Genomic DNA, 26,170 nt, shown 5'->3' on the forward strand with positions numbered 1-26,170 from the left:
TCTCTGGTAGTCAAGGGGACGGGAGAGCCGAGTCTTGATCTCTGGTCGTCGTCGGATGAACCGGTCTGCCCATGCCACCCCGACCTTCAACCCTCCTCTCTTTGCAAGCAATAGATCCGCCATCCCTTCCAAATCTCCCTTTCGCACTGGAAACCCCTGCTCCTCCAGCCTCAGCACATACTCAATGACCACCCTCTCCTCGGTTGCTGTCAACTTGGCATGCGGACTATGCGTATCTGTGCGTGCTTTGACACCAGCCATTCTGCGCTGCAGTGTTGAGTTCGACACGTTGTACTGCCTTGCAGCCTCTCGGATAGACAATGCTGGATTGGCCTTCATAGCGGCAAGAGCCAAGAGCACTCGGTGCTCATTGGAGGAGGGAGGCATGGGTACAACGGAGATGCATGACGATCATGTATTACAGGGTCCGTGATGTGACCCACTCACTGCTGTGACCCGCTTACTGCTAAACTACGTTAGTACAATATGTTAGCATCAAAACGTCCCGCAATTACTCTCAATGTGAAGGTTTCAAATCTGCTTGACCCTATCAACATATCCATTGAATGGGATGCAACAGGCTATGATCTCAAGAACGCTATCGCGAGCAGGCTTCGGCTTCCCGTCATCGCTTTCACACTCCACTCCGTAAGTCTGACCTTCTCCCAACACTTTCATGACGAAACAGATTGACAGGTACGCTCCTTACCCTACATGTCGACTATAGAAGTCATCGAAGAGCGTGGCCTTCAGATTCTCCTTCTGTACCAGACGATTGCCGAACTTCTCCAGGCAGAGACAACAACTTTGCAAAGCGATTTCGACAATGGAGTTCTTCATTTTTATGTTCATATGGGTCAGCTGTCTGGTTTTACAACCTGTCGGACACCCGCTCACTGAGGACTGCTAATTCTTAGGTGCCTTTCCGACCAAGAGAAAGGCCGAGGACATCCTTGAGAGCGACCGGCGGAAGATGCCTCGCAACGGGCAAATTGTGGCTAGTGCGCTCACACCCCGACATCTCAGGTCGAAAAGTTCGCTGATTCTCTGTTTCTTCTTTCCCAGATGTCAAGGCTGTTAGGAAGCTGCTGAGAGCGTGCGGGCCGCCAAGCAAGGTGGCGGGTACATCGCTTAGCAAGCTAGACATGGAGTCACTGCAGGCAAGCAACCTCTTCTTGGACGGAGGGGAGCGGACTGGACTCCCAATCGGCATTTTTGCTCCAGTATTTCTGGAACTAAAAAAATCCCTCCGCGAAATGCCACTGCAATGGAGGCCGACAGCAGACATAGTGAACCATGTGGTCCAGTTCCTGTTAGCTCACGCAAGTTCTATCCGGTCGAAGATCGGCAAGGGAGTCAAGACCTTCGAATCGACAGATCCGACGAGATGATGAAATATCTCCCGCCCCTGTTGGGTAGTCTGACACGGGTTGTCAACGGAGACAAGACTGCACCGCGAATTGCTCGAGCTTTCTCTGATGAATCAGCATCACCCCCGATAATGTTGCTACAAATCGAAAACGAAATTCATACCTTATCTGCAGACCCCCATCCACAACTAGCGCTCACCGCTGGTAAGGCTTGGGCATCTGATGATGTGAGCATTTTCACCAGGTGGTTCTGCATTCCTCCTGACTCACTTCCCCGAGCAGGCTGAACAAGTTGCCCTGTGCAGCCCTTTCCCGATTATATTGCTCACCTTGGTTGGTCCTAGGCTGGACCTCCAGGGGATTGTCTTTGTAGAGCGCCCAATCATCGAAACGCTTGCAAATCCCCTCGCTTTGGACCGCCGAATATCTAGCGAATACGTTAAGGAGGTGGCATGGTGGATGCATTGCGTCAAGCGAGCTGGGGACAATCTGGACAAATACTACAGACAGCTGAAGAAAGGATTGGACATTTCTATCTCGCAGTATCTGCCGGCCATCACCCAAGTTGATCTGCGGAATCCGACCGCTGGGACCAAGTCAGCGACGATTGTGTACGAAGACTGGATTGAACCAGTTCGAGACTCGTGCCCGGAAGTACGGTTAAACAAGGCAGTCTTCTCAGCGACGCTTCAAATGGTCAACGACAGAGGTGCATACCAAGAGCAGGTTGTTGTCAAGTTCTGCGAAAGATACGGGGAAGATGTCCATAGCTTTGTCGCGGATCAGCCCGATTGCGCGCCAAAGCTTCTCGCCGTGAAGAAGCTTTCTCCCTCTCTCTGCATGGTCGTCATGGAGAAGGTTCCGGATCACAAGCAGCTACCCACTCTGGCATTTATCCCGGAACGACGGCGGAAAGAGATTGAGAACCAGCTGCTTTACATGCAGAGTAAGCTTGAGGAGCAGCATTTTGTCCACGGCGATTTGCGCTGTCCTAACATCTTGCTCACCCGCGAAGACAAGGTCAAAGTTGTGGACTTCGAATTTGCCAGAGAGGAAGGCTCAGTCTGCTATCCTTGCGATCTGAATATGAACGGAGCGATAGATTAGCCTACAGGGGTCGGCCCAGACTTGCCAGTGAAAACTAGACACGATGCAGCTATGCTGCAGCTCTTGCTTTCGTGCAGCTCAGCACCCCAAGCACGCCAACGATCCATCATAGTCGCGTCGTTTCCTATGGGCGTAAATGACTCTCCTGCCGTGGAATTGTTGTTCAGTTAAAGTAGTGACCAGTCGCGGACGATACTTGCGACGGTGACGATGTTTTGAAATCCAAGGCACTGTCGAGGATCAGGTGGTAGTGCTGTGAGTCCGGTGGTTGAACCTGCAAGATGACTTCCTTCACGAAATTGGCATCACCAGCTCCGGTAATGTCCGAGATGCTATAATGACATGCATGTGTAGATGTTCTTTTCTTGTAATCGAAACATACAATGACGTCATCATGAGTTACAGCGAAGATAAACCTTCCGCCGAGCGTGGCCCATTGGAGGCGAGGTCCTTCAAGCGGCACGTATGGGAGGGTATTCAAAAACCTTGTATACCCAGTTTACCCTCGACAATAGGAGCCTCTTCTCATCATCATCCATCAAATCCCATCCCGCTGAGTATTCGCCGCTGTAATTTTATATCTCAGCAGATGACGGTACAATCGATCTGATATCGGCATCGTCGTCAGGGCGCGGAACATTCGGCACGTCTGAAGGAATATTATCTAAGGGGTAGCAGACCTCGGGGATGACGCTGACCTGAGATAAGCGCAGAAGATCGCTATCAGCAAGTAGCTCCCATATTGACCACCACAGCTCGTTGGGAAGGGAGAAGATGTCAGGATCGTTCCAGTCCAGTTGAGTATGTTTATGAACCATGCTTCTTTTGGTGTCCAGGTATGGTACCGGTGTGGGGTGCTTGTGGTGAAAATGATGCTATGTATGGTGATGGTGATGGCCTGCTAGGTGGCTGCAAGTGATCGCCGTGCCTCACTAGGTGCCTCAGGGCGGTGAGATCGCTTCACCAGGGCCGCGCGTCCTCAGCACTGCCACCACCTCGCTGAACCGGGCGGGTAACCGCGGAGCGGAGCCGGTAAGCGGATTATAAAGGTCACTCTGCCTACTCCCCTCTCTCCCTAATTACTCTCTCTTTGTCTCCTACCTCTCCTTTGCGAGATAACAAGCACAACTCACTGCATACATCACACACACTTTGCATATACTGCAATTTCACACAATTTCGTTGAAAGACAGCCACCGTTTCTTACTTGTCGACTCCTTATCACTCACACGACCATGCCTGCCAAGCGTCGTTGTCAGGTGCGCTTATCATCTCTTATATGCACCGTGCATAATACTGAGACACATCATAGTTCACAGGCTGCACATCCGCAGCACTCCGTATGATTGGCGAATGCCCGAACTGCTCTTTGAACTTCTGCGCATCTGTACGCCCCCCCTACCAAGTTGACGAAACACTTACTAACCCCCTATCCCCTGATAGCACCGACTCCCGGAAGACCACATCTGCCCGAAACTGAGCGACTGCCGTCAGCAAGCGTTCGAGAGAAACAAAGCTCGTCTAGAGTCGGAGCGGACGGTGGCGAACAAGATGGGCACAGCGCAGTCATGAATCGTACGTGGGCGGGGGAGGCTGACGCGGCGGGCTGGGAAGGGGAGGTGGAGCAGACGGCGAGAAGGAGTGGGTGTGAGCATGAGTGGTCGTGGATGTGGCCGTGGAGGTCGGTGCCAGCTCGGCGAGTTTCTTGCGCCCGTTTGAGCCGGCCGCTCGTGTCGGCCTGCCAGCAGTCCTTCCTTCATCCTTGCATGCCCGCTCTCCTTCCACACACACTCTTGCACCCCATCCTCTCCCTCCCTCCTGTTCCTGCATTCCCTGCCCTCTCCGACCGGACCTGGACCATACACCGCATACCACTTCCTCACACATTCCCGTATTCTTAATTTATCATTCTCTCCTCTCTTGTTCAAGTTGTGTACGATGCCAATGATGTTGTACAATCTCTTTTTTGGAGTGGAAGCGTGTATAGCACACGTCTGACCGAGCCAGCGCGCGCCCTTAATGTGTTCAGGTATACATAGAAGGCGCACATTACGTCTCGCACATGTAAACAACGTGTCCTACATGTCCTCAAAGAGAGGAGAAGGGGTAAAAGGGTCGAGTCGTAATACCTTCACCCAATTGGTTGCCCTGAGCGTTTCCCACCCCGGATTCTCAAAGGGCTGCAATCCACATCTAGGAATAGGGTGCGGGCCGCCTTTGCGTGAGGGTGGCAGATGCCGTTACACTGGTACAACGAGTGTTAGACTGACAATTTACTACTGCGACGCCGACGACGACGGCGAGCGTTGCTTGCATCTTGACGTTCTCCTCTATCATTATAATTACTCGTTGCTTGACGTGTCCTTCTGTACGTGGATAGGAGCATACCCCACACTCGAGAGTACCCCGCTCTCCTGACCGGTTATTATCAGAATCAGGTGCGCTCATCTCATCACTCCATTTCCTCCCCTCTCTGAACTTGCGTTGGGAACATCTATATCCCCCCTTCTGTTCTCTCGTCGTCCACAGTGTTCTCCATCTCGCGTACGACGTCCAACGTCCCGCGTTCTGCAACTTATTGTTCACCCTTGCCATCATATTTACGTTCACCCGGTACTGACTATGTCTCAACGATTGCAACAGCTCGCAGCGCATCTTGCACCTCGACCAAACATGTCTCGTACGTCCCCTCTTCCATAGTGAACTACCGCTGACGTTGGCCTTTTTATCATCCTTCATCCATCCGGTCGCTAATTCGTTCACTCATGCGCACACTTGCTACCACTCGCTCACCACAGAAGCCCTCTTCTCCCAAGTGCCCCTTGCACCGCCCGACAGCATCCTTCAGCTTCCAATTCGCTACAAAGCCGACCCAGCAAAACAGAAGATCAACCTCTCCGTCGGTGCGTACAGGGACGATGCCGGCAACCCTTGGGTCTTGCCTGTTGTCAAGAAGGTGTGTCTGCGCGTGCTGTGTGAACACGGGCTATGGGCTGACATGGTGCAGGCAACGGAGATCATGCTCAGTGATCCGGCGATGGACCATGAATACTTGCCTATAGTCGGCTTGCAAGAGTTTACGAGCGCTGCAGCAAAGTTGATCCTCGGCGCCGACAGCATAGCGCTCAAGGAGGACCGTGTTGTCAGGTCTGTCCCTTCTTCATGCGCATACATGAGCTCATCCTACTCCGGTACAGCATCCAAACCCTCTCCGGCACCGGGGCGAACCACGTCGGCGCGCTCTTCCTCTCTCGGTTCTATGCCTGGAACGGCCCTCGCCAGCTGTACATTTCCAACCCGACCTGGGGCAACCACAAGAGCATCATGATCAACGTCGGGATCACGCCTGTCGACTACCCGTACTACGACGCTGCGACGATCTCGCTCAACCTGGAGGGGATGCTCTCTGCCCTGCGGGCCGCCCCGGAACGATCGGTGATCCTCCTCCACGCTTGTGCACATAACCCCACTGGCGTCGACCCTACCCAGCCTCAGTGGGCACAGATCGCAGATGTCATGCTCCAGAAAGCGCATTATGCGTTCTTTGACTGTGCCTACCAGGGGTTCGCGAGCGGTGACTTGGATAGGGACGCCGCCGCGGTGAGATACTTCGAGAAGCGTGGGGTGCCGATGCTCGTCTGCCAGGTACGTTCAGCCAGCGCATGCACTGTACTCCTCCGAGGAGAGAAGACTAACAGCCTACGGCAGAGCTTTGCCAAGAATGCGGGGCTGTACGGTGAGCGCGTCGGGGCGCTCCACGTTCTCTGTGCGGACAAGGACGAAGCCACACGCGTGAGGAGCCAGCTGTCCATCATCGAGCGTGCCGAGATCAGTAATCCACCCGCGTACGGTGCGAGGCTCGTACGTCCCCTATCAATCGTTCGATAAGCCCTCCCTGACCCGCAATAGATGGCGAAGATAATCAATGATCCTGCACTCTTCAGTCAATGGAACGAGGATATCAAGACCATGGCCGAGCGGATCATCTCCATGCGCCAGGAGCTCTACGACCTCCTGACTAAGGAGCTGCATACCCCCGGAAGCTGGGAACACATCACTACCCAGATCGGGATGTTCAGCTTCACAGGGCTCAATGCGGCCCAAGTACAGATCATGATCGAGCGTGGACATGTGTACATGACGGCTGATGGGAGGATCTCAATGGCTGGCCTTAACTCGAGCAATATCCACTATTTCGCAGAGGTGTTGGATAAGGTCGTCCGGGGTCAGTTATAGACCTCTCCATGTCACCCTTGTCCCCGCCAGAGTCTTGTAACTTGTGGTTCAGTAGGAAAGCAACACCGCTCAATAGAATCGATATAGAATTGTAGCTTTATGTACCACCCGTCCTAGCACGCCTGCAAAGGTGCACACCGCCGGGTCCAGCACCCAAAAAAACCAAATGCCGTTGAACGATCTACATACATGCGCAGATACGAATGAATTGACCATGCCAGCACTTGCAGCCTAAAATGCAGGTTGTAGATGGTTCATGCCTCTACAGCGTGGAGGGCGCCAGGCCAGATATGTCCGCCGACCGTGCCCTGCCTTCGTAGATTAGCTCAGCCATGCATTTCCCTGTGCCCGGACCGTGATTCAGTCCCCAAACATTGTGTCCCGAGGCGACCCACAAGCCCTTATCGAGCTGACCGATGACGGGATTCCCTCCCCGGGGAGGGTTGGGCCGGAAACAAGCCTGCTGAACTTCGATCGTCGCGTCCTTGAATCGGGTCGGAGAGATCACGTTCATGTACTCTACCAGGCGTTCCACGGCTCGAGTAGAGGGGCCCACCTCCTTTGCCCGTGTGGGTAGGCCGACGCCGTCCCCAGTCCCGGCACCGCAGATGTACACTGTCCCGTCTGGGCGGGGGAAAACTTCGGGACTGCCATACCGACCGTCGGGCATACGGATGGAGGAGAAGAGTGCCTGGGGGGGGATCGTTGCGTCGCTCGGCGGGCGCATGATGATCGACGTGGAGGCCTCACTGGAGAGAGTCAGCGGGTGTATTTGGCCTCACACGGGTACGAACCTCGGAACGATGCCTCCTGCGGCACCGGCCCTCCTACCTAGCAACTTCTTTGCTAACGTGCCCGTCCACGGCCCGGCAGCGAAGACGATATCCGTGGCTGGGAAGGCGAAAGTCTCGCCCTGCTCGTTGCTTGCACGCAGCCCTCGAGGGGAACCATCATCCGCGAACTCGATCCCATCCACTAGGGCGATTGTTATCTGCACGCCTGCTTCCCTGCATTTATCGGCAAGGAACGTGGTCATGGGATATGGCGTGACTTGTGCAGTGGTCCTCACATCCCCGATCACACTGCGCATGGGTTAGGGAAATGCCTCCACCATCATGCACGTCGGCGCACCTGATGTCCTCGACCTTTCCAAGCCACTCGGAGCCGTCTAGTGACTTTGTCTTCTTGCTAGCGGGGCCAGTAGCATTGATCTCGAGATTGAGGGTCTTGACACGGCGGTATCCCCACAACTGTGCGGAAAAAGCCGGTCGAAGCGCACCCAACGAAGGCAAATTGACAGCACACACCTGGTCCCCGCCGTACTCCCTCGCTAACTCTTCATGTAAGCGGAACGACAGTCGCCCGAGAGAGGCTGTATATGGCTGATGCCAATCCTCCGCCAAGAAGCCACCCCCTTTTCCAGACGAACTGTGAACGAATCCGCTCAATCGGCGCCCGTCCGAAAATAAGAGAATCCTCGTCACTCACCCGGCGGCAATGTGACTCGCTTCGACGATATGTATGGCTACGTTGGCAGGATTGTACTGTGTATTGTTGAATGAGCGTCGTATCTCATGGTGTCATGAGATGGGCTGCTCACGGCAGGATGGCGAGTCAAATAGTAACTGTAGGGTCCGATTAGCCAAGGGTTCCCCCATCTGAGCGTTGCCCCGAATGGAACACTCACGCCGTCGAAGTGCCGATTATACCACCTCTTTATATCGTTGTCAGTGCCTTGGACGACGACCAGACAGCTGTGGACGACGTACCCAATGATAACAATCGAGCGAGACATGGTGGTTGTCGTCCGTAAGTTAGCTGTACCGTACTATAATGCTGGAAGCCTCCGGGTTAACGGAGCGGCTTGATTACCAGATGAGGATAGCGTACCGCCATTGCGGTGACCGTTCAGTCGGTCATCCCCCGGAAAGTTGCGAGATATTCGCACTTTTCCGGCCGCGGACACTTTAAACGTAATGCGGCCCTTCGCATAGAGCACCTTTTGAGCTAAATGGGCTTAAGCATTGCTTTGTCTATCGTAGGAAATCAACAACTACGTTTCATATGTCGCAAACATGCCACATCCGCTGGCAGCTTCTGCTTCACTCGCAAATTTCCTCGGAAATACAGAGGCAATTCCATACAAATCTACCATACGATCCATTTAAAAAAATTAAAGTATTACGGAAAGATATACAGTATAAGGCAAACGTCATCAGAGCTGCTCACACTCGAGACTCGTCGAAGTATATCCCCGTCTTCCGTTGTTCACTGTCTTTTAACCCTAAATCAGACACGGAATCGCGTGCCGGACTGGGATCGGTGTGATATTGCCGATGAACTTCGACTGAGATCACTTGCATGGGGTGAGATTGGTTCGTCAGACCACCAGAGATGCGGCCGCTTGTTTCAGGCGCGGTGGGGGTGCCCTTCGTGCGCACGCGGATAACAAGGAGGCAATAAGTGATGCCGATTGCAGGGTTGATCTACACATGTCGTTAGAAGGTTGTTCCACCTGACCGACCAAGAGAGGCACTCACACAGTCGACTAGAACGTACTCCGATGGACTGGTCGCAACGTACGTCATGAGCCAAACGAATACGGTAGTGCCTGTATATGATTCCAGATTCCAAGATAATGGCAATAACGGATCGAAGCGTTCTACCGCCTGAGCCCGAGATGCTAGAGTTGACTTTCCAGATCCGATATACGATGAGAGACGTTACCAGTAAGTTTTGAAAGAGTGTGATGGCCAGGACGGCCGTGATCCAGGGAGCAATTGACGGTCCGAAGATACCGTCGGGTCCTTCAGGAGAGAGCGCAATGCCTCTAAGTAGCAGGATGATGAGAGCTATATGGAGCATGAGAATCCCACGAACGCAGCTTGATCCGCGCACTGACCAACGCATGTCAATAAGAGGATGATTGGTGCAGCAACCACCCACAATTGCCTTTTCCAGACGATCCAACAGTGATAGATCTGCACTTCTAATATGAGTGGGTTGGCAATGAGGGCCCCAAATTACCCACGAGTAGTGTGTCCGCTTAACCCATGTACGCGGGCGTCAATGTCGTCCTTGTCACCTCCTTCCATTTCGACAGTGAGTGCATCAGGATCACAATAGATGAACGCATCCTGTGTTCTGGAGAATGATAGCGCAAGGACAGCCGTGTTAAGGATGAACATCAGAACGGCGGCGACCACGAGAAGCCAATTGGGACGCTCCAGCTTCCAACCGGGTAAGAGAACGTGGAGGCATCCGACACATAAGACGAGGAAGACGCCGTACAGAATAGAGCTGGAGAACAGCCCGGCGAGCGTCGCATTGTCGATGTCGAGGGAGTTGCTCATGGAAAATAAGACGGCACGCCGTAGCCGAGCAGAGGATTTTTGGTCCGGGTTTGGAGGTTTATATTCCCTTGTAAATCTCCAGACCAACATCGATGAGCATGAGAAAGAACAGTTCTTTTCACTTGGGAAGGAAGCTGCTCCACCAGTTGTGAGGCGTTCACATTAGGATACTATAGAGAACAGGTCTACAGCGGTGATATTAGACCAAATATGCTAAAAGTGCGCCAGAATGTTGGTGAACTTCTCCCTCGCTTCCATTACAACACTCTGGTGATGCGGGGTCGCAGCCAAAGATGTACAGTACAGCTGAACGATCATCCGTGCTTAGAAACCGGACTGAGTTCATGCGCTGTTTTCACATCCAAGGCACCTCGAACAGAATCTTGTTGAAATGCCTGGAAGGTGAAGACAAGTAGAGCAGACAATCAGGTGGCATAAAGAGCAACGGATGGACTCCTTCTGCCAGCGCATGATAGGACGGACAATCGGGACCCTAGACAGGTGGAGGTGGTGGCGCCGGTCCAACACACCGTTCAGTACGCGGTTTAAGCAAATACTCCTCACCAGTGAAAGGACTCTCGTTTCCTGGGGCTCCAGCTTGAGAAGAAAGGAAACCCAGACCCCGTAGCTGCTCGTAGACGTCCTACCGCTTTGGCCTGTAACAAAGGGGTTTCAAGCTGGAAAAGGTGAGAAACGATGGATAGAATATAAACATCCTTCCAGGACGTCAATGTTGCCGAGAAGCGATGCTGACACTGCTGGGAACGGCACTCAGCATCGAACCGACAAGTTTTCAACGCCCCCAAACAAAATATGGCACGAACAATCGTATCATAGACTGATGGATGACACTCGTCATCGATGGCTACACATAGCAAGACCGGAAAACGCAATCGCCTCCTATACGACAGTGCCTGCATTAGAAGCGATACGTGGCCAAAGGTCAGCCTATGTCGAGGGTCATTACGTGTAAAACGGAAAGAGATTAAACGTGCACGTACGCATTCTTTTGCGACAGGGCCAGTGATGGCAGATCCCTTCATCTCCCCCTTCGGGTTCACGATAACACCCGCGTTGTCCTCGAAGTAGAGGAACACGCCGTCTCGTCTCCTCCATGCCTTGCGCTGACGGACGATAACGGCCTGCATGGCTATAAAGTAAGAAACAGTTGATCAGCAAGAACCCTGCAAGGAGCGTGCTGATGTGCTTACTCTTTTTCCTGAGCTCCGGCTTGCCCTTCTTCACAGATGCAACGACCATGTCGCCGACACCAGCATCGGGAAGCCTGTTCAGGCGAGCACCGAAACCATAGGGCTCAATGACGAAAAGGGTTTTGGCGCCGCTGTTGTCAGCGCAGTTCAGGACGGCGCCGACTGGCAGACCAAGTGTCAGCCGGAATTTGTTACCCTGAGCACCAGTGGCTATAGTCAAGGTGTATAAGCACTAAATCACCAGCGAATGCACCAACATCACGTACTCTTGGACATTGTAGATCTATTGAGTGAGCGTGGACGGTGAGCTCGTGCGAAAGGGTAGCATGGGTCGAAATATGTGGCTTGGTGCTGTACAGTCACAGCCACTACTAATCACGTGTCGTAGCGTAGCTTCTGCTTCTTCTTCGCCACAAGATTTCCCACGTCTTTTCTAATACTTCATCCATATACTTTACCACATTCGTTACTGCTGGAAAGTGTCGAATTCTCGAATGGCAATCATTCCCGTGCTGGAAAGCGCACAATTCATCTGTAAAGTAAATAATAATGTCCTCTTTTTGCATTCGGCAAGATCCGACGGCAGCAATTAGGATAACCCGCATATTACGATCAACGAACAAGCCATACCCGCTATCGCACGTGAACTTTCAGAGACGCTCAAGACTTACACTCCGCACGTCTGGCGAGAACAGTCGCTGCACAACATACCCGTCGTACCATACGATCCTTACCACCGTTCCACATGGGAAACTCTAGACTGGCTCTTCTTCATCTCAACACTTAATTTTTCATTCTGGTCTGATGCTGGCTCTGTGCGCCGTTTTGCGGTCGACTGGAACGGACAGACATGGGATGGTTACTACTCGCTGCTTGCAGTGGTGAAACGTGCACTGGAGGCCGGAGTGCCGATCACAAGTCCAAGCTTCTACGGCGACCCCGCGAAATGCTCTGATAAACAGCTGAGAAAGTTTTTTGCGCCATGCGACGACAAGTTGCCCCGCGAGAATCTTCCGCTCATGAATCAGCGAATCAAGTTCCTGCGGGAAGTCGGCGGCATCCTCAACCAGGTATGACATTCCGTTTCTTTCCTTGTTCTTGTGCCCTTAATCTTTCGCAGCATTATGGGGGTTCCTTCGCTGGTTTCCTGAATGAATGGGGTGAAAAGTATGGATCCTTACGTTCTGCACTACAACTGGTTCAAATGGTGGCCGACACCTTTCCATGCTACCGCGACCAATGGCCGTATAAAGGCCAAGTAGGTAAACCGCTACGCTGCATCTCACTCGCCCAAATCCCAGCTAATGTTCTCTTCAGTAAAACTGTGGAAGAGAGCCCAGATTCTCGTGGCGGAAACCTGGTTCGTCAAGAGCACGGGATTCTGTTGCCGTGTGCTGACACTTTCTCCAGGGCTGCCTTCCATCCTACAGACCCCAGCCTCCCACACCCCATTTTCCCCCACGGTATCCGCGAATTGACGATGTTTGCTGACTACCGGGTATGCCGTTCGCATGTTTGCCCTCCATATATATTCTGATGTCTTCCCAGGTACCCCAGCTGTTGATGCACTACGACCTACTCATCCCCTCTCCCTCTCTCTCGCTCAAGCTCTCTACTAAAGCTGATATTTCTCCTGGTGCAGAAGAGGAGATCGCTATCCGCGGCGCGTCGGTGCTCTCTGTCAACCTCCTACGGCAGGAAGTACAGCGCCTCCGCGGTAAGGAGTCGGACGACACGAGCGACGTGATGCTCGATTTCTGTTTGTGGGACGAGGCGAAGCGCCTCGAAAGGATGGGGGTGGAAATGCCCGAGGCGATGAGAGTTCGCGGTGTATTTTACTGAACTGCATGAGCGGCATCATTCTGCCGTTGACGTAAGATATGCGTCACACTTACACACCCTTCATTCACCATAGAATATCCGGATTAGATGGAACATCTTAAGTCCAATAATGTATCTGTGTACATGAAAGAAAGAAGAGTGAGCCGCATGAGATGTCATACAGACGGGTAATCAAGGGGAGGAAGTTGACAGGAGAAGGAGGTTGATAACCCAAAAGAAGAGCAGGCTAAGAACGAGAGGCATGAATAAAGGATGTCGTCAGCAAGAAACGTTTTCAGGTCATCAATTTCGCCCCGAGTCAAAGGAACAAGCGACTAGCTGCTCTTGTTCTTGGGAATCTCGATGGCCAGGATGATGGCGATGATGATCAGGATGATGACAATGATGATGAAGCAGATCCAGCGCATCCTCCGCGCACGGCGGGCAGAGACCACAGCTTTGTTGACTTGGTCAACGCTGACGAGACGTGAGCGGGCGGTTAGCTGGTAGAGGAGGGGAGGCTTACGCTTTCTCAGTATCGCGGTTGGCATCGGCAGCATTGGCGTTAATCACGTTGATGCCCTCGTCCTGCTCCTCAACAAGAATGCTCAACTGGCAACTATGTCAGCAGGCGACAGGCCTCAAATATGAGATACGCACGTCGTTAAATAGCTGTGCAAGCTCTGTGAGAGTCTGCTCGATTCTCTGTACCTCCGCATGCCGTTCCTGCACTTCACGGTACGCCGCGCGGGACTCTCCATATCGAGTGGTGTTCCTCAACTAAGACGCCATCAGCGGATCTCCTATGACTTGCAAGTCGGGACTCACAGCCTGAGCGAATATCTGTCCTCCTTGACCACCCTGGCCATCCTCAAGCACGGCCGTGACCTCCTCAGGCGTCGCATCAGGCTTGACGATCCTGAACTGCCTCTCCATCCTCTCCCTATACCTCTGGCGGTACTGTTGTTCCACCCTCTGGTAATTCTCCATCGCCTCCCTGAACTCGCTCTTGAGCGCAGCAGCCTGCTGTCTCTTGATGAGCGCTGAACCCTCAGGCCCGCCCTGCCTCTCCAAAGCCTTGATACGTTGCTGTAGCTCCTTGGTCTGCTTGGAGGTCTCATCGATCAGAGCGGAGAGGTTCGCATTATCCCGCTGGACCGCGGCCTCGTCTGTGCTGTTCAGTGAACGGGAGTGTAAGTCCGAGATCCGTTGAACGGAGGGGACGAGTTGCGAGCGAATCGCATCCCGCACAGCGCCGATCTAGCCAGCGTCAGCCTACTCGTTCACACTACACGAGGAGACCGCGAACCTCGTTGTAAAACCCGGACATGTCATCGCCGTTTTGACCGCCATTTCCCTGTATTCCACCCAATTCGATATCGCCTTGGTCGGGGTTCCTTTGTGCCTGTTAACTCACGGTGAGCGATCGTCCAACGTACTAGTGAGCGCTACCCACTCTAGCTGCGGCTAACCGGTCCATCGTGTATCACCAAGAAGAAGGTAGTGTGTAGATAATTAACCAAGTAGGAGAGAGTGAGAGGGGCTGAATAGAGCTGCTGCGCTTAAACCGGCGAGGGATGGGGATAAAGGGAATGGTTGACTCTCGGAAGCGCAGGGGCCAGCGGTGCAGATGATTCGGCAACAACGGCGCAGCAGGCGAGAGGTCAGCACCGGTCAGGTCAGCGCCGGCTATGCAGGAAAGGAGAGCGTGAACGGTGAGCAAGAGGTTGAGTTGGCTGTCCGCTGAGGGAGAGCACAACGTCTTTCACGGGAAACGCGGCTGCCTGCGGGCTGTGTGTTCCCTCAGGGTCGACAGGATTCTCCCCAACTGTGGCGTCGTCCCATGTGCGTCGGCTGTTGTGCTCGGCGTTGGACAACCCCTGAGCAATGGAGGGACAGAGAGAGGCAAAGGTGGAGTCCATGCATGCATTGACAAGAACAAGAAAAATAATAGGACAAGAGAAAAGAGGGAATTCGATCTGGTTTGTACATACGTTCAATCTCAAGCAGGAATTCAACGGGCAGTAACGCCTCCAGCGCAGTCAGCTCATCGCAGAGGAAAGGGAATACCACGGCGCGTATTACTTCTGGTTCTGCTTAACTTCGATAACCACGATAATGGCGACAACAATGAGGATAACGACGATGATGGCGAAACATATCCAGCGCTTCTTCCTCGCCGAACGGGCACTGACCACCGCCTTCTCCGTCTGCTGCAGCCCGATCTCCATGTCCTTCTCTGTCGAGTACGCATGACTTTGGATGACGTTGATGCTCTCATCCTGCTCTTCGACCATGACACTCATGTCGTTGAACAACTGCGCGAGCTCAGTCAATGTCTTCTCGATCCGCTTGACATCCTCGTGCCTCTCCTGCACCTCGCGGTACGCCGCTCTGCTCTCTCCAAGCCTGTTGGAGCTCATCAACGCCTGGGCGAAGATCTGGTCCCCCTGGTCGTTGTCCACCACGGCGCGCACTTCCTCGGGCGTCGCTTCAGGCTTGACGATCCGGAACTGGCGCTCCATACGCTGCTTGTACTTGCCCCGGAACTGTTGTTCCACAGCTTGGTAGTTCTGGATCACCTCGATGAACTTGGCTTTCGTCGCTGCGATCTTCCCAGCCCGCATCAGCATACACTCCACATCCAACAACGAAACACGCGCTCACCTGCTGCCGACGGACCATGGCGTTACCCGACCGCCCGGCCTCCCCTTCCTGCTTCTTGATCCTCTTCTTGAGCTCACTAGTCAGGCTCGTCGTCTCGCTCATGAGCGTGTTCAGATCCCGCGTGTTGCGCGCCGAGGCAGCTTCGTCCATGTTGTTCAGGGAGCGGTTGTGCAAGTCCGATATCCGGGTAACGTTGTTCTCCATCGTGCGGATCGAATCTTGCAGGGAGGAGATCTAGGCGCCCCCTCAGCCCTCAGCCCCTCCCGTATCACCGCGAATCATCAAGACGCACCTCGGCATAAAACGTGGTCATATCCTCCCCACTCACGTTGCTCGCCAGCGGAGCCCTGTCCGACGGGGCCAAAGAGGACATCTCGAACCTGCCCTGGCTCTGCTGGCTATAGTTCTGTCCATATGCAGTGTCGTCCCGCTGGTCGTAGGGGTTACGAGGCGTGTCGAGGTTGTTGTACCCTCCTTGCTGGGCCTGGATAGGGTCAGTATGTGCTGTGGAGGGGGTAGGGAGGGAAACGCACACGCATCGCTGCTAGCCTATCGCGAGACATCTTGCTGAATATCGTGTGCGTTCTTTTATTGTAGAGGTATCAGTCTGGTGCGGTCCAGCACTCCAGAGAGGTAAGAAAAGGTAGAATAATGTAGGTAAGTAGGTGGTCGTCGCTGAAGTAGAAAAAGAGAGGCGGAGTATCGCTGAGCTGTGGTCGGTGAGAAGAGACGGGCAGGGGGGAAGGGGCGGTGTGCTCTGCTGTGACACCACTCGCATGGAAACCCGTTGGAAGGGTCCAATTATTGAAATAATTCACTTCTTTCTCATCAACATACCATTGTCCTTCTTGGAACGATCACACTGCGTAATCCGTTAATTCGCCCTGACCGGATATTCGCAATAGAATAATCATGGCAGTTAACGATTCGATTGTCAACTCGGCTTATTTCTTACGCCCAACCTATTTCTAGCAACATCAGCGCCTCACCAATGCGCAGCGCTAATAGGGACAACATCCCACTCCGCCTCGGTCGTCCCATCTGCAAACCACCGCGCCTCTTCTCGGATCTTGACGTCGTTTCCTGACATCTGGCGTTTCTCCATCTGCCCGTTAGGCGCGAATGTCCAATCCTCTGGGGCGCAGTCAGTCCGAATATGACGGAAGATGGATCAGGTGGGTTGTACCGAGGCCATAACATCTATACCACTGGCTTTCTGCCTCGTTATAGTACTCATACCGGAACTGCACTGCGATCTTATTATCCGTGAAAGCGAACAGCTCCTTCCTCAGCCTGCGAATGCGGACTATATCAGGACCACCCGAGCACAAAGAAAGGACAAAAACGCACTTATACTGCTTTTCCCGTGCCCATTTGGCACTGAGGAACTGGATAATAGCCTCTCGGCCCTGGAGGAAGCTGTCCCTGTTCCGCCAGACAGAGTCCGGAGTGTACCCAAGACAGATCTTGGACGGATCTTGGCTATTCCACATATGTTGGGCGGCTTTGACCTGCGGTTTGTTAGCCTCCGAGCATAAAGGACGTGATTGGGGCGCACTTTCTGCTTGGCAGTCTCAAGCGTGAAAGGTGGGAAAGGATGCTTGGACTCGTCGGTCGACATGGTGGATCGCAGTGCTGTTGGAATGAGAAAATATCACTATTTCAAGTGTTGCTTATATGCCGCGTGTGCACAGAGGATACCTAGTCCTCGAGCGAAAGTCGGGAAAGGCCTGCGGTGGGCGCTTCCAATATGGTCCAAAGCTTGGGAATTCAATTTCACTCAGCTCCAGACTTGGCTAGAGAACCTGGCCGAGCAAGCCCTCCGGACAGCAAGATTGATCGACAACGCTTGGTCAGCCATTCCATTCCATTCCTCAACGGCAGGCTCCCTCCGAGGTGAGACCGAATTGGGGAAGGGATTACTAAATCATGAACTGGTGTCAGAGAAGCCGCGGACGTGTCGGCCGATCTCTCAGTGCAATGAGTAAGTGTTCAAGTGAGATCAAGTCATGACCATTTCGTATCGTTCCGCAACTGTAGCTTTGTGCACCGCGATGCTGGGATAATACTCCAAGCGCTCGGTCGGAGTTGGAGTCGGATAAACTGACACGTTCTTGAAAGGACTCCGTGACGTCATCCAAGTCCCTACAGTCGCAGCCCGATCGTGTTGTTCTTTGACTTCAAGCTAATCGACTATGGATTGTTTACTGTCTTGTCGGAGTGTTTGATTCACTTTGATCTCTGGTTGATCTTGAGATCTTCGTCGATCTGCGCTCGATCGCCGTCGATCGATCATCTACGAGGAAAGCTTCAGCACGAGATGAGGAGCAGAGGAAAGCCATACGTGCTAGGGCCGCACATCAGACTTGCGAAAAATGGCAGCACGATGCGGTTGCTCGCACGTCTTGCTCGGTATGTGTGTCCATTCGGCTACCCTCGAAGGTGGATTCGTGGGGGGATGTAAGAATCGTACGAGGTTGTAAGGGATAGAACGGTGGAGGGAGACGATGGTCGAGCGCAAGAAGCGTAGAAATTAGAAATCAATCGAGAACTTCTCTATAGCTGATCACTCTCGTGATCGGTTGGCCGCAGAAGCGCATACATGAAGCATGCATCGTTCTTTGATTGAACATGGGGCACTGCAGCACCGAAATCGCTGCGTCGTCTTGCGACCTCTCGTGTAAACCATCCTTTCGATCCATCCCCTCTCCCAGCAGCTTATTGTCAAATATGCCCATTACGGGTTCCTTTCGAGAGCAATTTTCCGACAGCGTCGCTGCCGAATACATAATCGGTGTGATCAACAGAACCCACGAGGATATGAGAGTACTGCCCTCAAGCACGGTGCGCCAATGACATCTTTTCGTTTATCTCTCCTGCTGACACTTTCTACAGCGACTTCGACAACTTCAATCACATCTACCAGTATGCGTACTATTGTAGGCACAAGCCTGTCAGAGACTGTGATGAGTGGGCTTTAATCAAGGGAAATGTTCTATCTGTGTTCCCATGCTCTCACTTTCGTGATGTGCCTCTTTCTTCAGCTCTTCAAGATCCTGGATCCTGGATCGAAGTATCCAACCGCTGCTCATGCCCGAATATCTGTCGTAGATATGGTACACTCCTGAGGATATCGGCTGAAACGGATGTGCTGGATGAAGCAACACTGAAACTGGTTGATCCGCGGCCATACCGGAGTCGACCGTTCGCACTCGAACTACAAGAAGACAGTAAGTGATCCTAATAATTGGATTTACCTGTTGAAAGGCTTCAATGGCGCTAATTAGGATGATCAATTCAGGCAAAACCTACACAATCTAGCATGATGTACGAGGCATTTGAACGCGTGACATACTTTATGAGCCAAATGAACAAAGTCGAAGAGTACAGGATCCCGCTCTCAAGAATGGTCGCGAGTATTGGCCGGAACGGTGCAGAGCCAGTCCGGGTGGTTAAGATGGAATTCATCCTCCTCACCCGAAGGAATATGAGGCAGGTCACGAGAAGGTTTTGGCAGAGGGTGAGGACGAGAATAGGGGTGAACCAGTGTGAGAGAGACTGTGCAAAGATGCCTTCAATCGAATCAGTAGATAGGTATATGGCTCGAAGGAATAAGACCATCATAACTGAAACCTACGTCAGTTATTTGTAGCGCATATTGTCAATCACACGTACCTTTACACGATATTGGGAGTACAATAGGGAGCGCCACAACACAGAGTCGTCGATTCCACACGATCCAGCAACGCCAGGTCTGCAGCATCAGATTGCCTACGCAAGATCTGAGGGCCCCAAACACTCACCATAAGCATATCAGCCAAGGCCATATATGCGCATGTCAACACCGTCCTTGTGAACTCCTTCCACTCAGCCAGAGGGAGAGCATTGACCGTATCCGAGATGAGAGCTTCCTGCATTCTTGAGTAGGACAACCCCAGGTGAGTCGTGTTGAGAACAAACATGATGATGGCAGCGACGATCAGATTCCAGTGAGGTCGTTGCGTCTTCCGTCTTCTTATAAGCACATGTTGACAGCCGATAAAGAGGACGACAGAGATTCCGTATAGAATACAGCGTAGAAGGAGGCCGGAGAGCACTGCCGTACTGACATCCAACAAGCAGGTCATGAAGGTCCAGCCCAGGTGGAAGAAACGCCGTGCACTAGAGAATACAGTCCTTTGTTAACTATGCTACTTCCTCCACCAAGCGGCGAGGCGGAGGACCAAGTTCCATATCTCCTATCAGATATCACTTGCCGCCCTGTGCCGCTTATCAGAAGGCGAGGTCCGAGCTTGCGGCACGGGGGAATGCCATATAAGAGAGCTCATCGTGATTTGATACATTGGTCCAGCAGGGCAACAGTTTTCATCACAGAGCCAGGTGTAACAAAGTGCTGTCAGGCGGAGAGGACATAAAAAGGCCAGCAGGGATGTATACCGTAGCCTGCATCAGAAGAGACATGGCAGCACTCGGGACCGAGCATCAAGACGGCAACATGCACAGCTTCAACCCGTCAACCCTTCAGCCTTGTACCATCCTCTCTGTGACGAGACCCGAGAAACTTGTTCAACTCGGCAGGTAGAGATTTTGTTTTTCGGTTGGAACAATTCCGACTGATGCCTCCGAATGAATATCGAGCCCCTTTTCCCATCTTAGTAACTGTGTTGATGGTTCTTTGAGGCAACAAATCACTCGCCGGGTGTTTTCATAAATGGGATTCACCGAAAGTATAATGCACTCACCGTTTCACCGCTCTTTCGTTTCGTTCCGGATCGACTCGTGTAGACTTCACGTCCTCGTTCGTTGAGCATTGTGAATCCCGGAGGGACATATGAGAGCGAGCCAGCGCTTGGTTATAGATTATAGCGTACGGCAAACCGAAATGGGCCAAGACGATGCGAAACCCATGCGTTGCAAGATTGCGTAGATGGTCGGGACAAAATTTGGTCATTGAGCCTTGACCGCCTGTTGTAGTTGGGTATACAAGAAAAGTAGCAGCAAGCCAGCAGTGATTCATACAATTGGAACGGATAGAATTACCTGGTGAATACACTGAAGTGGAAAGACGACTGTTTGGGAGAATGAATGCGAGGGGATACCATTCTTTGTCACTCTTTCGTGCTACTCCATCCTCCTCTCTTGGTGCACAATTCTTCTAGCTGACGTCGCTCTCTTGTTCTCGTCCGCGTATTGGTCCCACCCATGAGCTATACTGCCATGTCTGGGTCTTCCTGATGTGCATCTCTCTCTGGAATCTCGAGATTCTGAGCCGAGGTTCTGGTGGTCCCAGCGCTTCTTGCCGCCGTGTTCCTCTGCAAAGACGGATGCACTTCCAAGGATGCCAGCTGAGACAGATCCGGTATTTTGAACTCGTCAGGTATTGTTTCGTCGGCAGAGATACCGGGGTCGACTGTTCGAACTCGAATTACAAGAAGACAGTAGGTGATGCCGATCATGGGATTAATCTATTGCAGGTGTAAGTGACGCTATTCGCGTTGTTGCTTGAACGCGGTACTTACACAATCCACCATAATGTATGCGGAATTGGAATGCGTGCTATAGGTCAGGAGCCAAATGAACAGGGTGACAGAATACAGTATCCCACTCTCGAGGACGATGGCGATTACGGGCTGGAAGGGTTTAGAACCAGTTCGTTTATTTACGACGGAGTCCATCCTCCATAGTCGGAGGACGATAAGACATGTCACGAGGAGGTTTTGCACGAGTGTGAGGACTAGTACAGCGATGATCCATGGTGCGAGGGATAGTGCAAAGATGCCTTCAGCGGACTGAGTGGACGAATACATCGCACGAAGGAGTAAGGCGATCATAGCTGAAGCCTTCGTAAGATACATAGAGTGCATGCTCAGAAAGACGTACCAATGCATGTCAATAAGAGTGCGATAGGAAGGGCCACCACACGAAGTCGACGGTTCCAGACAATCCAACAGCGCCATATCTTCAAACATTAGCTTGTATGCTTGTAGAAATCTTGCGTGTGCCATCGTGCAACTCACCAGGAGCGTGTCGGCTATACCCATGTATACGCATGTCAGCGTCGTCCGGCAGAGTTCTTTCCACTCGTTGAGATTGAGCGCGTTAGCTGGAGACCATATGAAAATATCTTGTATTCTGGAGAAGGAGAATCCTAGGTGCGTCGTAGTGAGAACAAACATGATGATGGCCGCAGACGCCAGAATCCAGTTCGCCCTTTGGGTGTCCCCTCTTCTGAAGAGGACGTACAGAGAGCCAATGAACAGGACAAAGAATATTCCGTTCAAGATACCAAGTGCGAGGAAGCTGGCGAGGGTTGCCATACTGATATCCAATGAGTTCGCCATGTGTGAAAGAATTGCTGAATGAGAGCCACCAGTATTGGTGTAGCAAGCGTTGGAGCGACGCGGTCCTTTATCGACTGTGCGTCATCCTACAGTGACTGGAAATACGTAGGCATAGCGCCGGAGGCTGGCATCGGTATCCTGTGGTGGATATATTGTCTCTAGACCGCCTATCAGAAAGCGCAGCTGGACAATATAACAGAGCCGGAACAGGTTTGCAAAAGAGCAGATCTTGATGCAGCTCTAACCACCAACATCTTCTGCATCATGCGGCCGTGTGGTCAACCAGCGCACCCTCAGATGGAGAACTCTTGAAATGGCCAGCAAATCGTATGAGCCGTGCGAGGAATGTATGTGCGCAAATAGGCGCTGGGTTGAAGGGGATCAGGCGGATCAAAGACGCCATCAGACCAGGCACACACGCCATGTGGCGTTCGGCACTACTGCACAGCCTCTTCTCATGGCTGTTTCTCCGTCCAACGTCCTCTTCCCCTTCGGTATCTCCCATCACTGGACTTGAGCATGAATACACCCACTCCTCTACAACCCCTGCCAACGCTACCTCAACGCCTTCAGGGTGCGTATAACCTTTGCATACAAGACCAGCAGGTCGCCATGGATGAGTCTGAACCACCGTCTGGCGTACCCCTCAACGAGGAGGTTGCCGTGGCCCGCTTGCTTGGCCACTTGCTTTCAGAGCTTGCGCTTTGCATTCCGAATGGGGCGTATACGCTAGCAGCTGAGATCGAGTCGTGTGAGGCGCGCGAGGAGCGTGTTGAGCTAGGTCAGCTGTACGCTCAGAATCTCTTGGGTATCTGTGAGTGTTTGTCCCTGCGACAGTGCCTCACCTGATGTGGCTCTAACCCATTCGTGATATTCAGTCAGGCGTAGAGAAACTCCTGAGCCATCTCCACACCCTTCCCGTACTTCGTTCGACAATGCTGTCGACCGATATGCCTTACTGCTCCGAGAAGGAACGCTGGATCCCGGGACGGCGAAGATTCGAGTGCGTAACAAGTGTACCCTGCTGTCTTCATCTCATATTACATTCATAGGCTCTGCAGCGAGACGGTTTCAAGTGCCAAGCCACAGGGCAGCTCGATGAAAACTCGGTCTATGCCGGTGTGGTAGAGTGGAACGCGGATAGTGGTGGCATCTGTTGCACCACGCTATCACACATTATTCCACCAGCCGTCTTCAAGCATATTGATACCAAGGTATCGAACGTATGCATATATGGACCTTCTGGGCTTTTAAAGTGGTTCTGATAATCAGAAGCGCTTCCAGGCGGCCACTGGTCTAACCATTCTAGCAAGAATCTTCGATGATGAGGGCCTTCCGCTATTTGTGGACGGGCCATGCATACATCGTTTGGAGAATGTTTGGACAATCTCTTCGACTATTCATGACTCATTCGATCGCCTCCATTTATGGCTTGAAGAGACAGTCAGTTGCTCTAACTGTTCAAGACGCGCTTGCTAACTGTGGAACAGGAAGAGGAAGGGGTGTATCATCTGGATACCCCTCTTGGTCCTGCGGCGTGTCCTGCGGGGTGTCTAGAAAAAGTGGATCTTCGATCAAGCGACAGCAATTTACCGCCGCCTTCCAGGAACCTTATTCGGATACATAGGCTCTGTGCAAAGGTAGCACATATGTCAGGTGCTGCAGGCTACTATTGTATTGACTGGGATGACGACTCACCACGGATCCCTCCCATTGCGGCTGTGGATGTGATTGGTGGAGAACGCGAGTTCTTTGAGAAGCTCTGGCGCTTGAACCCTGAAGACTAACAATTGCATTCCGGATCGCACGTACTTCAAATCTTATAGCACATCACACAGGTACGACAAGTGTTTGTCACACTGCATCACGGAGGCAACCGGTGAGGAGCCGGTGGGCTCGCCGTCTACGGCGTGGTGGGCGGCGCCCTCACAGATATACCGCGTGTCATTGTTTAACAACCTGGACACCTGCTCTGTAGATCTGGACAGTAGGCAATTCCAGGGACGGCGCGATCTTTTGGAGGGCCATTTATTGTACGTTACCAACTCTACATATTGAATGATCGGCGCGCGCCGTCCCCAGCCTGCAGTAGTAGAATCATATAATCATATATCAGTACCATGTCATCCGCTGTTCTCGGAACTGGCTATGTGTCCAACGAGTGCCATGAGGAGAAATCTGGAGAAGGTCTCCTTGTGTCCCAGTAGCAGATCGCAATTCGTCCCGTCCTCCCACGGGGATAGTCTCGAGATAATCAGGTGCGGACACTCCAATTTCTTGCCCACTGAAGAACTCCCAAGCGATGTGGTATTACCTGAAGAATACATGAAGTGCAGATACAACTGTAGTGAAATTCCAAGTGAAGGGATACCGTGATTACTGTAACTGTTTCGAGGTGTCCCGTCTGTCCTGTTCTGAGAGGGTTATCGTCTACGGGATTATCGTCTACGTCACTGTGACGATCTCGCCTCTCCCGTCCCTAGTTCTCATCAGCCCATTGATCGCACGGATCACATCGCACGCACCTGACAACAACAACATCACACTCGACCTTCTCGCCCGTATCCTGACACCACACCCTAGTCGAATCACTCGGATCGATCCTTACTCCTCTCTTCTCCCAGAAGCTACGCCCAAGAACGACATCAAAGTGCGCCTCCTCGCTTAGATAGACTGGGCAGCTGACGGCACGCCCAAGTGGACCGATGATGATGGGCCATGAACCCAGGGAGACGAGCCCGGAGTAGCCGTACATGCCTGGAGCGGCGTTGGAGGGGATAAACCCGTGAGAGAGGGCGAATGAGCGAGAAAGGTAGACATGTCGGTAGCCTTTCTTGAGAAGCATGCGTACTGATGGATGTCAGGGTAAACAGCTTATGGAGTAGCGGGGAACGAACCGTTGTTCACTGGCCCGATACCGCCCACGACAGTCCTGACCCCATTCTCGGCGTGAAAGTCCTCAAAGCGCTTCTTCCATGCTGGGGTCCCCTCTTCCATATCTCCATTGACACTCTTTCCTTTCCCTCCCTTAGCGCTCCTGGTGCTCTTCACGCTCCTAATGCTTCGCGCCCGTCCATACCCAGGGGTAGATGGACGCGAGTCAACGAAGGAGGCAGGACGTTGGAAGGCATAGAATGACGGGTTCTGATACTCCCCAGCTTGGGGAAGAGGGGAGAGTGGGTCGCGTACGTGCAATGTTGGGGTTTGCGGGCGCTGTATCGTTGCTCCCGCCCCATTTGTTTGTCCTGCCACAGGCGCAGCACCCGGTGCTTGTTCCCCGGCCTCGGGCTCCGGGCCAGCGCATCTCCATGCCCAAATGAAATAATCTGCATCATCGTCCAAGGACCAGACACCGCCTTCCCATGCGTACTTGACCCATCCTGCGCCAACGCGCTGCGGATGTGGGAGATGAAGCTTGGGTGTGAGACGGTCGTAGAGGTTTTGGAGAGAGTCTTGGTTGAGTGTGTGTGGGAGGGTGAGGGAGTGGGTAGGAGTGTGGATGGTGAGGTGCGGCGGTGGGGGTGGTGGAGGAGCCAGGGTGGACGATGAGGAGGGTGTAATGGACGTTCTGCTCGATGTTTGTGTAGTGCCGTGTTGATCATTGCGGTGTTCCCCTTGACTATGATATTACTGGAAACAATCACGTGCTCTCATTTCCGCCTCTTCCGCGTCCGGCCAAGCCCGCATCACGTGCGTTCTGGAACTTGATCACAGCCACACGGTGATCCGCGGCGCTCGGAGCTCATGTCAACTCCGCGACGCTGCAAGTCATACGGTTTCAAATCGGGCAGCAGGTAATCGGTCAGCGCATCCGGTCGATCACTCAAAATGACCGCACGTTTGGAAAGGAGTGATATGTTGATGAGAAAAGTGAACTAATGATTATTGTTCGACAACCATCAACGGGCCCGACAACGCCACCCATAATGTCACGGCCACATCGGATTACCGTTTGGGTGGATAAAATTAAATTGCGAGGATGAATCAGTGTAAGATCATCAGACAAGGAATGTATGTGCCTCAGACTCGATCGTTTGCACTGCCTCACCGGTGTCGAAAAACTC

The 26,170-nt window shown here is 52.7% G+C and overlaps 15 protein-coding genes across 15 annotated transcripts; 5 read left to right on the top strand and 10 right to left on the bottom strand.

Annotated features, from left to right (window-relative positions):
* Window positions 1-459: 459 nt before the first annotated feature.
* Window positions 460-2,477, top strand: DACRYDRAFT_113521 (uncharacterized protein; the record flags this gene model as incomplete). The annotated part of the gene is made up of 7 exons (XM_040769644.1): window positions 460-528; window positions 581-648; window positions 754-856; window positions 918-1,001; window positions 1,066-1,312; window positions 1,378-1,597; window positions 1,653-2,477. Exons 3-7 carry the CDS (start codon window positions 853-855, stop codon window positions 2,475-2,477), a joined length of 1,380 nt encoding a protein of 459 aa, XP_040632278.1. The 5' UTR covers window positions 460-528; window positions 581-648; window positions 754-852.
* A 324-nt stretch (window positions 2,478-2,801) lies between these two features.
* Window positions 2,802-3,397, bottom strand: DACRYDRAFT_19902 (uncharacterized protein). The gene is made up of 2 exons (XM_040771711.1): window positions 3,176-3,397; window positions 2,802-3,126 (listed from the first exon to the last, which is right to left on the bottom strand). Exons 1-2 carry the CDS (start codon window positions 3,293-3,295, stop codon window positions 3,016-3,018), a joined length of 231 nt encoding a protein of 76 aa, XP_040632279.1. The 5' UTR covers window positions 3,296-3,397; the 3' UTR covers window positions 2,802-3,015.
* A 102-nt stretch (window positions 3,398-3,499) lies between these two features.
* On the top strand, window positions 3,500-4,388 carry DACRYDRAFT_19903 (uncharacterized protein). Its single transcript, XM_040771712.1, has 3 exons — window positions 3,500-3,736; window positions 3,790-3,864; window positions 3,921-4,388. The coding sequence occupies exons 1-3, from the start codon at window positions 3,713-3,715 to the stop codon at window positions 4,047-4,049; spliced, it is 228 nt and encodes a 75-aa protein (XP_040632280.1). The 5' UTR covers window positions 3,500-3,712; the 3' UTR covers window positions 4,050-4,388.
* A 319-nt stretch (window positions 4,389-4,707) lies between these two features.
* Window positions 4,708-6,819, top strand: DACRYDRAFT_19904 (aspartate aminotransferase). Its single transcript, XM_040771713.1, has 7 exons — window positions 4,708-4,915; window positions 5,121-5,157; window positions 5,276-5,433; window positions 5,485-5,624; window positions 5,675-6,122; window positions 6,186-6,338; window positions 6,387-6,819. Exons 2-7 carry the CDS (start codon window positions 5,151-5,153, stop codon window positions 6,711-6,713), a joined length of 1,233 nt encoding a protein of 410 aa, XP_040632281.1. The 5' UTR covers window positions 4,708-4,915; window positions 5,121-5,150; the 3' UTR covers window positions 6,714-6,819.
* On the bottom strand, window positions 6,809-8,519 carry DACRYDRAFT_19905 (FAD dependent oxidoreductase). Its single transcript, XM_040771714.1, has 8 exons — window positions 8,483-8,519; window positions 8,401-8,427; window positions 8,314-8,338; window positions 8,202-8,257; window positions 8,021-8,141; window positions 7,845-7,963; window positions 7,508-7,795; window positions 6,809-7,462 (listed from the first exon to the last, which is right to left on the bottom strand). Exons 1-8 carry the CDS (start codon window positions 8,506-8,508, stop codon window positions 6,976-6,978), a joined length of 1,149 nt encoding a protein of 382 aa, XP_040632282.1. The 5' UTR covers window positions 8,509-8,519; the 3' UTR covers window positions 6,809-6,975.
* Window positions 8,520-8,938: 419 nt separating this feature from the next.
* On the bottom strand, window positions 8,939-10,066 carry DACRYDRAFT_103875 (uncharacterized protein; the record flags this gene model as incomplete). Its single annotated transcript, XM_040767830.1, has 6 exons — window positions 8,939-9,199; window positions 9,254-9,324; window positions 9,380-9,543; window positions 9,594-9,610; window positions 9,660-9,694; window positions 9,745-10,066. 6 exons carry the CDS (start codon window positions 10,064-10,066, stop codon window positions 8,939-8,941), a joined length of 870 nt encoding a protein of 289 aa, XP_040632283.1.
* A 693-nt stretch (window positions 10,067-10,759) lies between these two features.
* Window positions 10,760-11,574, bottom strand: DACRYDRAFT_19907 (ribosomal protein L14b/L23e). The gene is made up of 4 exons (XM_040771715.1): window positions 11,544-11,574; window positions 11,278-11,487; window positions 11,068-11,216; window positions 10,760-11,014 (listed from the first exon to the last, which is right to left on the bottom strand). Exons 1-4 carry the CDS (start codon window positions 11,551-11,553, stop codon window positions 10,967-10,969), a joined length of 417 nt encoding a protein of 138 aa, XP_040632284.1. The 5' UTR covers window positions 11,554-11,574; the 3' UTR covers window positions 10,760-10,966.
* A 197-nt stretch (window positions 11,575-11,771) lies between these two features.
* Window positions 11,772-13,119, top strand: DACRYDRAFT_103877 (uncharacterized protein; the record flags this gene model as incomplete). The annotated part of the gene is made up of 6 exons (XM_040767831.1): window positions 11,772-11,816; window positions 11,871-12,347; window positions 12,398-12,539; window positions 12,595-12,637; window positions 12,688-12,775; window positions 12,826-13,119. The coding sequence occupies 6 exons, from the start codon at window positions 11,772-11,774 to the stop codon at window positions 13,117-13,119; spliced, it is 1,089 nt and encodes a 362-aa protein (XP_040632285.1).
* Window positions 13,120-13,433: 314 nt separating this feature from the next.
* On the bottom strand, window positions 13,434-14,578 carry DACRYDRAFT_86474 (t-SNARE; the record flags this gene model as incomplete). Its single annotated transcript, XM_040776776.1, has 6 exons — window positions 13,434-13,575; window positions 13,625-13,710; window positions 13,759-13,878; window positions 13,927-14,358; window positions 14,408-14,503; window positions 14,555-14,578. 6 exons carry the CDS (start codon window positions 14,576-14,578, stop codon window positions 13,434-13,436), a joined length of 900 nt encoding a protein of 299 aa, XP_040632286.1.
* A 412-nt stretch (window positions 14,579-14,990) lies between these two features.
* On the bottom strand, window positions 14,991-16,493 carry DACRYDRAFT_19909 (t-SNARE). The gene is made up of 4 exons (XM_040771716.1): window positions 16,299-16,493; window positions 16,058-16,249; window positions 15,766-15,999; window positions 14,991-15,710 (listed from the first exon to the last, which is right to left on the bottom strand). The coding sequence occupies exons 1-4, from the start codon at window positions 16,326-16,328 to the stop codon at window positions 15,180-15,182; spliced, it is 987 nt and encodes a 328-aa protein (XP_040632287.1). The 5' UTR covers window positions 16,329-16,493; the 3' UTR covers window positions 14,991-15,179.
* Window positions 16,494-16,680: 187 nt separating this feature from the next.
* On the bottom strand, window positions 16,681-17,386 carry DACRYDRAFT_113527 (DUF1348-domain-containing protein; the record flags this gene model as incomplete). Its single annotated transcript, XM_040769645.1, has 4 exons — window positions 16,681-16,899; window positions 16,952-17,058; window positions 17,116-17,276; window positions 17,324-17,386. 4 exons carry the CDS (start codon window positions 17,384-17,386, stop codon window positions 16,751-16,753), a joined length of 480 nt encoding a protein of 159 aa, XP_040632288.1. The 3' UTR covers window positions 16,681-16,750.
* A 1,427-nt stretch (window positions 17,387-18,813) lies between these two features.
* DACRYDRAFT_103880 (uncharacterized protein) lies at window positions 18,814-19,682 on the bottom strand (the record flags this gene model as incomplete). The annotated part of the gene is made up of 4 exons (XM_040767832.1): window positions 18,814-18,982; window positions 19,121-19,391; window positions 19,441-19,519; window positions 19,569-19,682. 4 exons carry the CDS (start codon window positions 19,680-19,682, stop codon window positions 18,814-18,816), a joined length of 633 nt encoding a protein of 210 aa, XP_040632289.1.
* Window positions 19,683-20,972: 1,290 nt separating this feature from the next.
* On the bottom strand, window positions 20,973-22,380 carry DACRYDRAFT_113528 (uncharacterized protein; the record flags this gene model as incomplete). The annotated part of the gene is made up of 4 exons (XM_040769646.1): window positions 21,783-22,380; window positions 21,646-21,724; window positions 21,285-21,598; window positions 20,973-21,230 (listed from the first exon to the last, which is right to left on the bottom strand). Exons 1-4 carry the CDS (start codon window positions 22,104-22,106, stop codon window positions 20,973-20,975), a joined length of 975 nt encoding a protein of 324 aa, XP_040632290.1. The 5' UTR covers window positions 22,107-22,380.
* Window positions 22,381-22,718: 338 nt separating this feature from the next.
* DACRYDRAFT_113529 (uncharacterized protein) lies at window positions 22,719-24,062 on the top strand (the record flags this gene model as incomplete). The annotated part of the gene is made up of 5 exons (XM_040769647.1): window positions 22,719-22,920; window positions 22,985-23,109; window positions 23,159-23,329; window positions 23,382-23,549; window positions 23,597-24,062. 5 exons carry the CDS (start codon window positions 22,719-22,721, stop codon window positions 23,891-23,893), a joined length of 963 nt encoding a protein of 320 aa, XP_040632291.1. The 3' UTR covers window positions 23,894-24,062.
* Window positions 24,063-24,551: 489 nt separating this feature from the next.
* Window positions 24,552-25,793, bottom strand: DACRYDRAFT_103883 (uncharacterized protein; the record flags this gene model as incomplete). The annotated part of the gene is made up of 4 exons (XM_040767833.1): window positions 24,552-24,585; window positions 24,632-24,956; window positions 25,004-25,674; window positions 25,738-25,793. The coding sequence occupies 4 exons, from the start codon at window positions 25,791-25,793 to the stop codon at window positions 24,552-24,554; spliced, it is 1,086 nt and encodes a 361-aa protein (XP_040632292.1).
* Between the last annotated feature and the right edge of the window lie 377 nt (window positions 25,794-26,170).

The sequence above is a fragment of the Dacryopinax primogenitus genome, assembly GCF_000292625.1.
Source record: "Dacryopinax primogenitus strain DJM-731 SS1 chromosome Unknown DACRYscaffold_2, whole genome shotgun sequence".
NCBI lineage: Eukaryota > Fungi > Basidiomycota > Dacrymycetes > Dacrymycetales > Dacrymycetaceae > Dacryopinax > Dacryopinax primogenitus.

Coding starts and splice junctions, on each gene's coding strand:
- DACRYDRAFT_19907 (XM_040771715.1), bottom strand. Junction 11,217..11,277: donor GCCGGAGCTCAGGAAAAAGA/GTAAGCACATCA, acceptor CTTACTTTATAG/CCATGCAGGCCGTTATCGTC. Junction 11,015..11,067: donor GCCCTGTCGCAAAAGAATGC/GTACGTGCACGT, acceptor CCCTCGACATAG/GCTGACCTTTGGCCACGTAT.
- DACRYDRAFT_19905 (XM_040771714.1), bottom strand. CDS start 8,508: ATGTCTCGCTCGATTGTTATCATTGG. Junction 7,964..8,020: donor GGGAGTACGGCGGGGACCAG/GTGTGTGCTGTC, acceptor TTTTCCGCACAG/TTGTGGGGATACCGCCGTGT. Junction 7,463..7,507: donor GCAGGAGGCATCGTTCCGAG/GTTCGTACCCGT, acceptor GACTCTCTCCAG/TGAGGCCTCCACGTCGATCA.
- DACRYDRAFT_19903 (XM_040771712.1), top strand. CDS start 3,713: ATGCCTGCCAAGCGTCGTTGTCAG. Junction 3,737..3,789: donor CTGCCAAGCGTCGTTGTCAG/GTGCGCTTATCA, acceptor GACACATCATAG/TTCACAGGCTGCACATCCGC. Junction 3,865..3,920: donor CTTTGAACTTCTGCGCATCT/GTACGCCCCCCC, acceptor ATCCCCTGATAG/CACCGACTCCCGGAAGACCA.
- DACRYDRAFT_19902 (XM_040771711.1), bottom strand. CDS start 3,295: ATGGTTCATAAACATACTCAACTGGACTGGAACGATCCTGACATCTTC. Junction 3,127..3,175: donor ATCTTCTGCGCTTATCTCAG/GTCAGCGTCATC, acceptor ATATTCCTTCAG/ACGTGCCGAATGTTCCGCGC.
- DACRYDRAFT_19909 (XM_040771716.1), bottom strand. CDS start 16,328: ATGTCTCGCGATAGGCTAGCAGCGATGCGT. Junction 16,250..16,298: donor ATAGGCTAGCAGCGATGCGT/GTGCGTTTCCCT, acceptor GACCCTATCCAG/GCCCAGCAAGGAGGGTACAA. Junction 16,000..16,057: donor TGACCACGTTTTATGCCGAG/GTGCGTCTTGAT, acceptor GGGGGCGCCTAG/ATCTCCTCCCTGCAAGATTC.
- DACRYDRAFT_19904 (XM_040771713.1), top strand. Junction 5,434..5,484: donor TCTTGCCTGTTGTCAAGAAG/GTGTGTCTGCGC, acceptor GACATGGTGCAG/GCAACGGAGATCATGCTCAG. Junction 6,339..6,386: donor CCGCGTACGGTGCGAGGCTC/GTACGTCCCCTA, acceptor GACCCGCAATAG/ATGGCGAAGATAATCAATGA.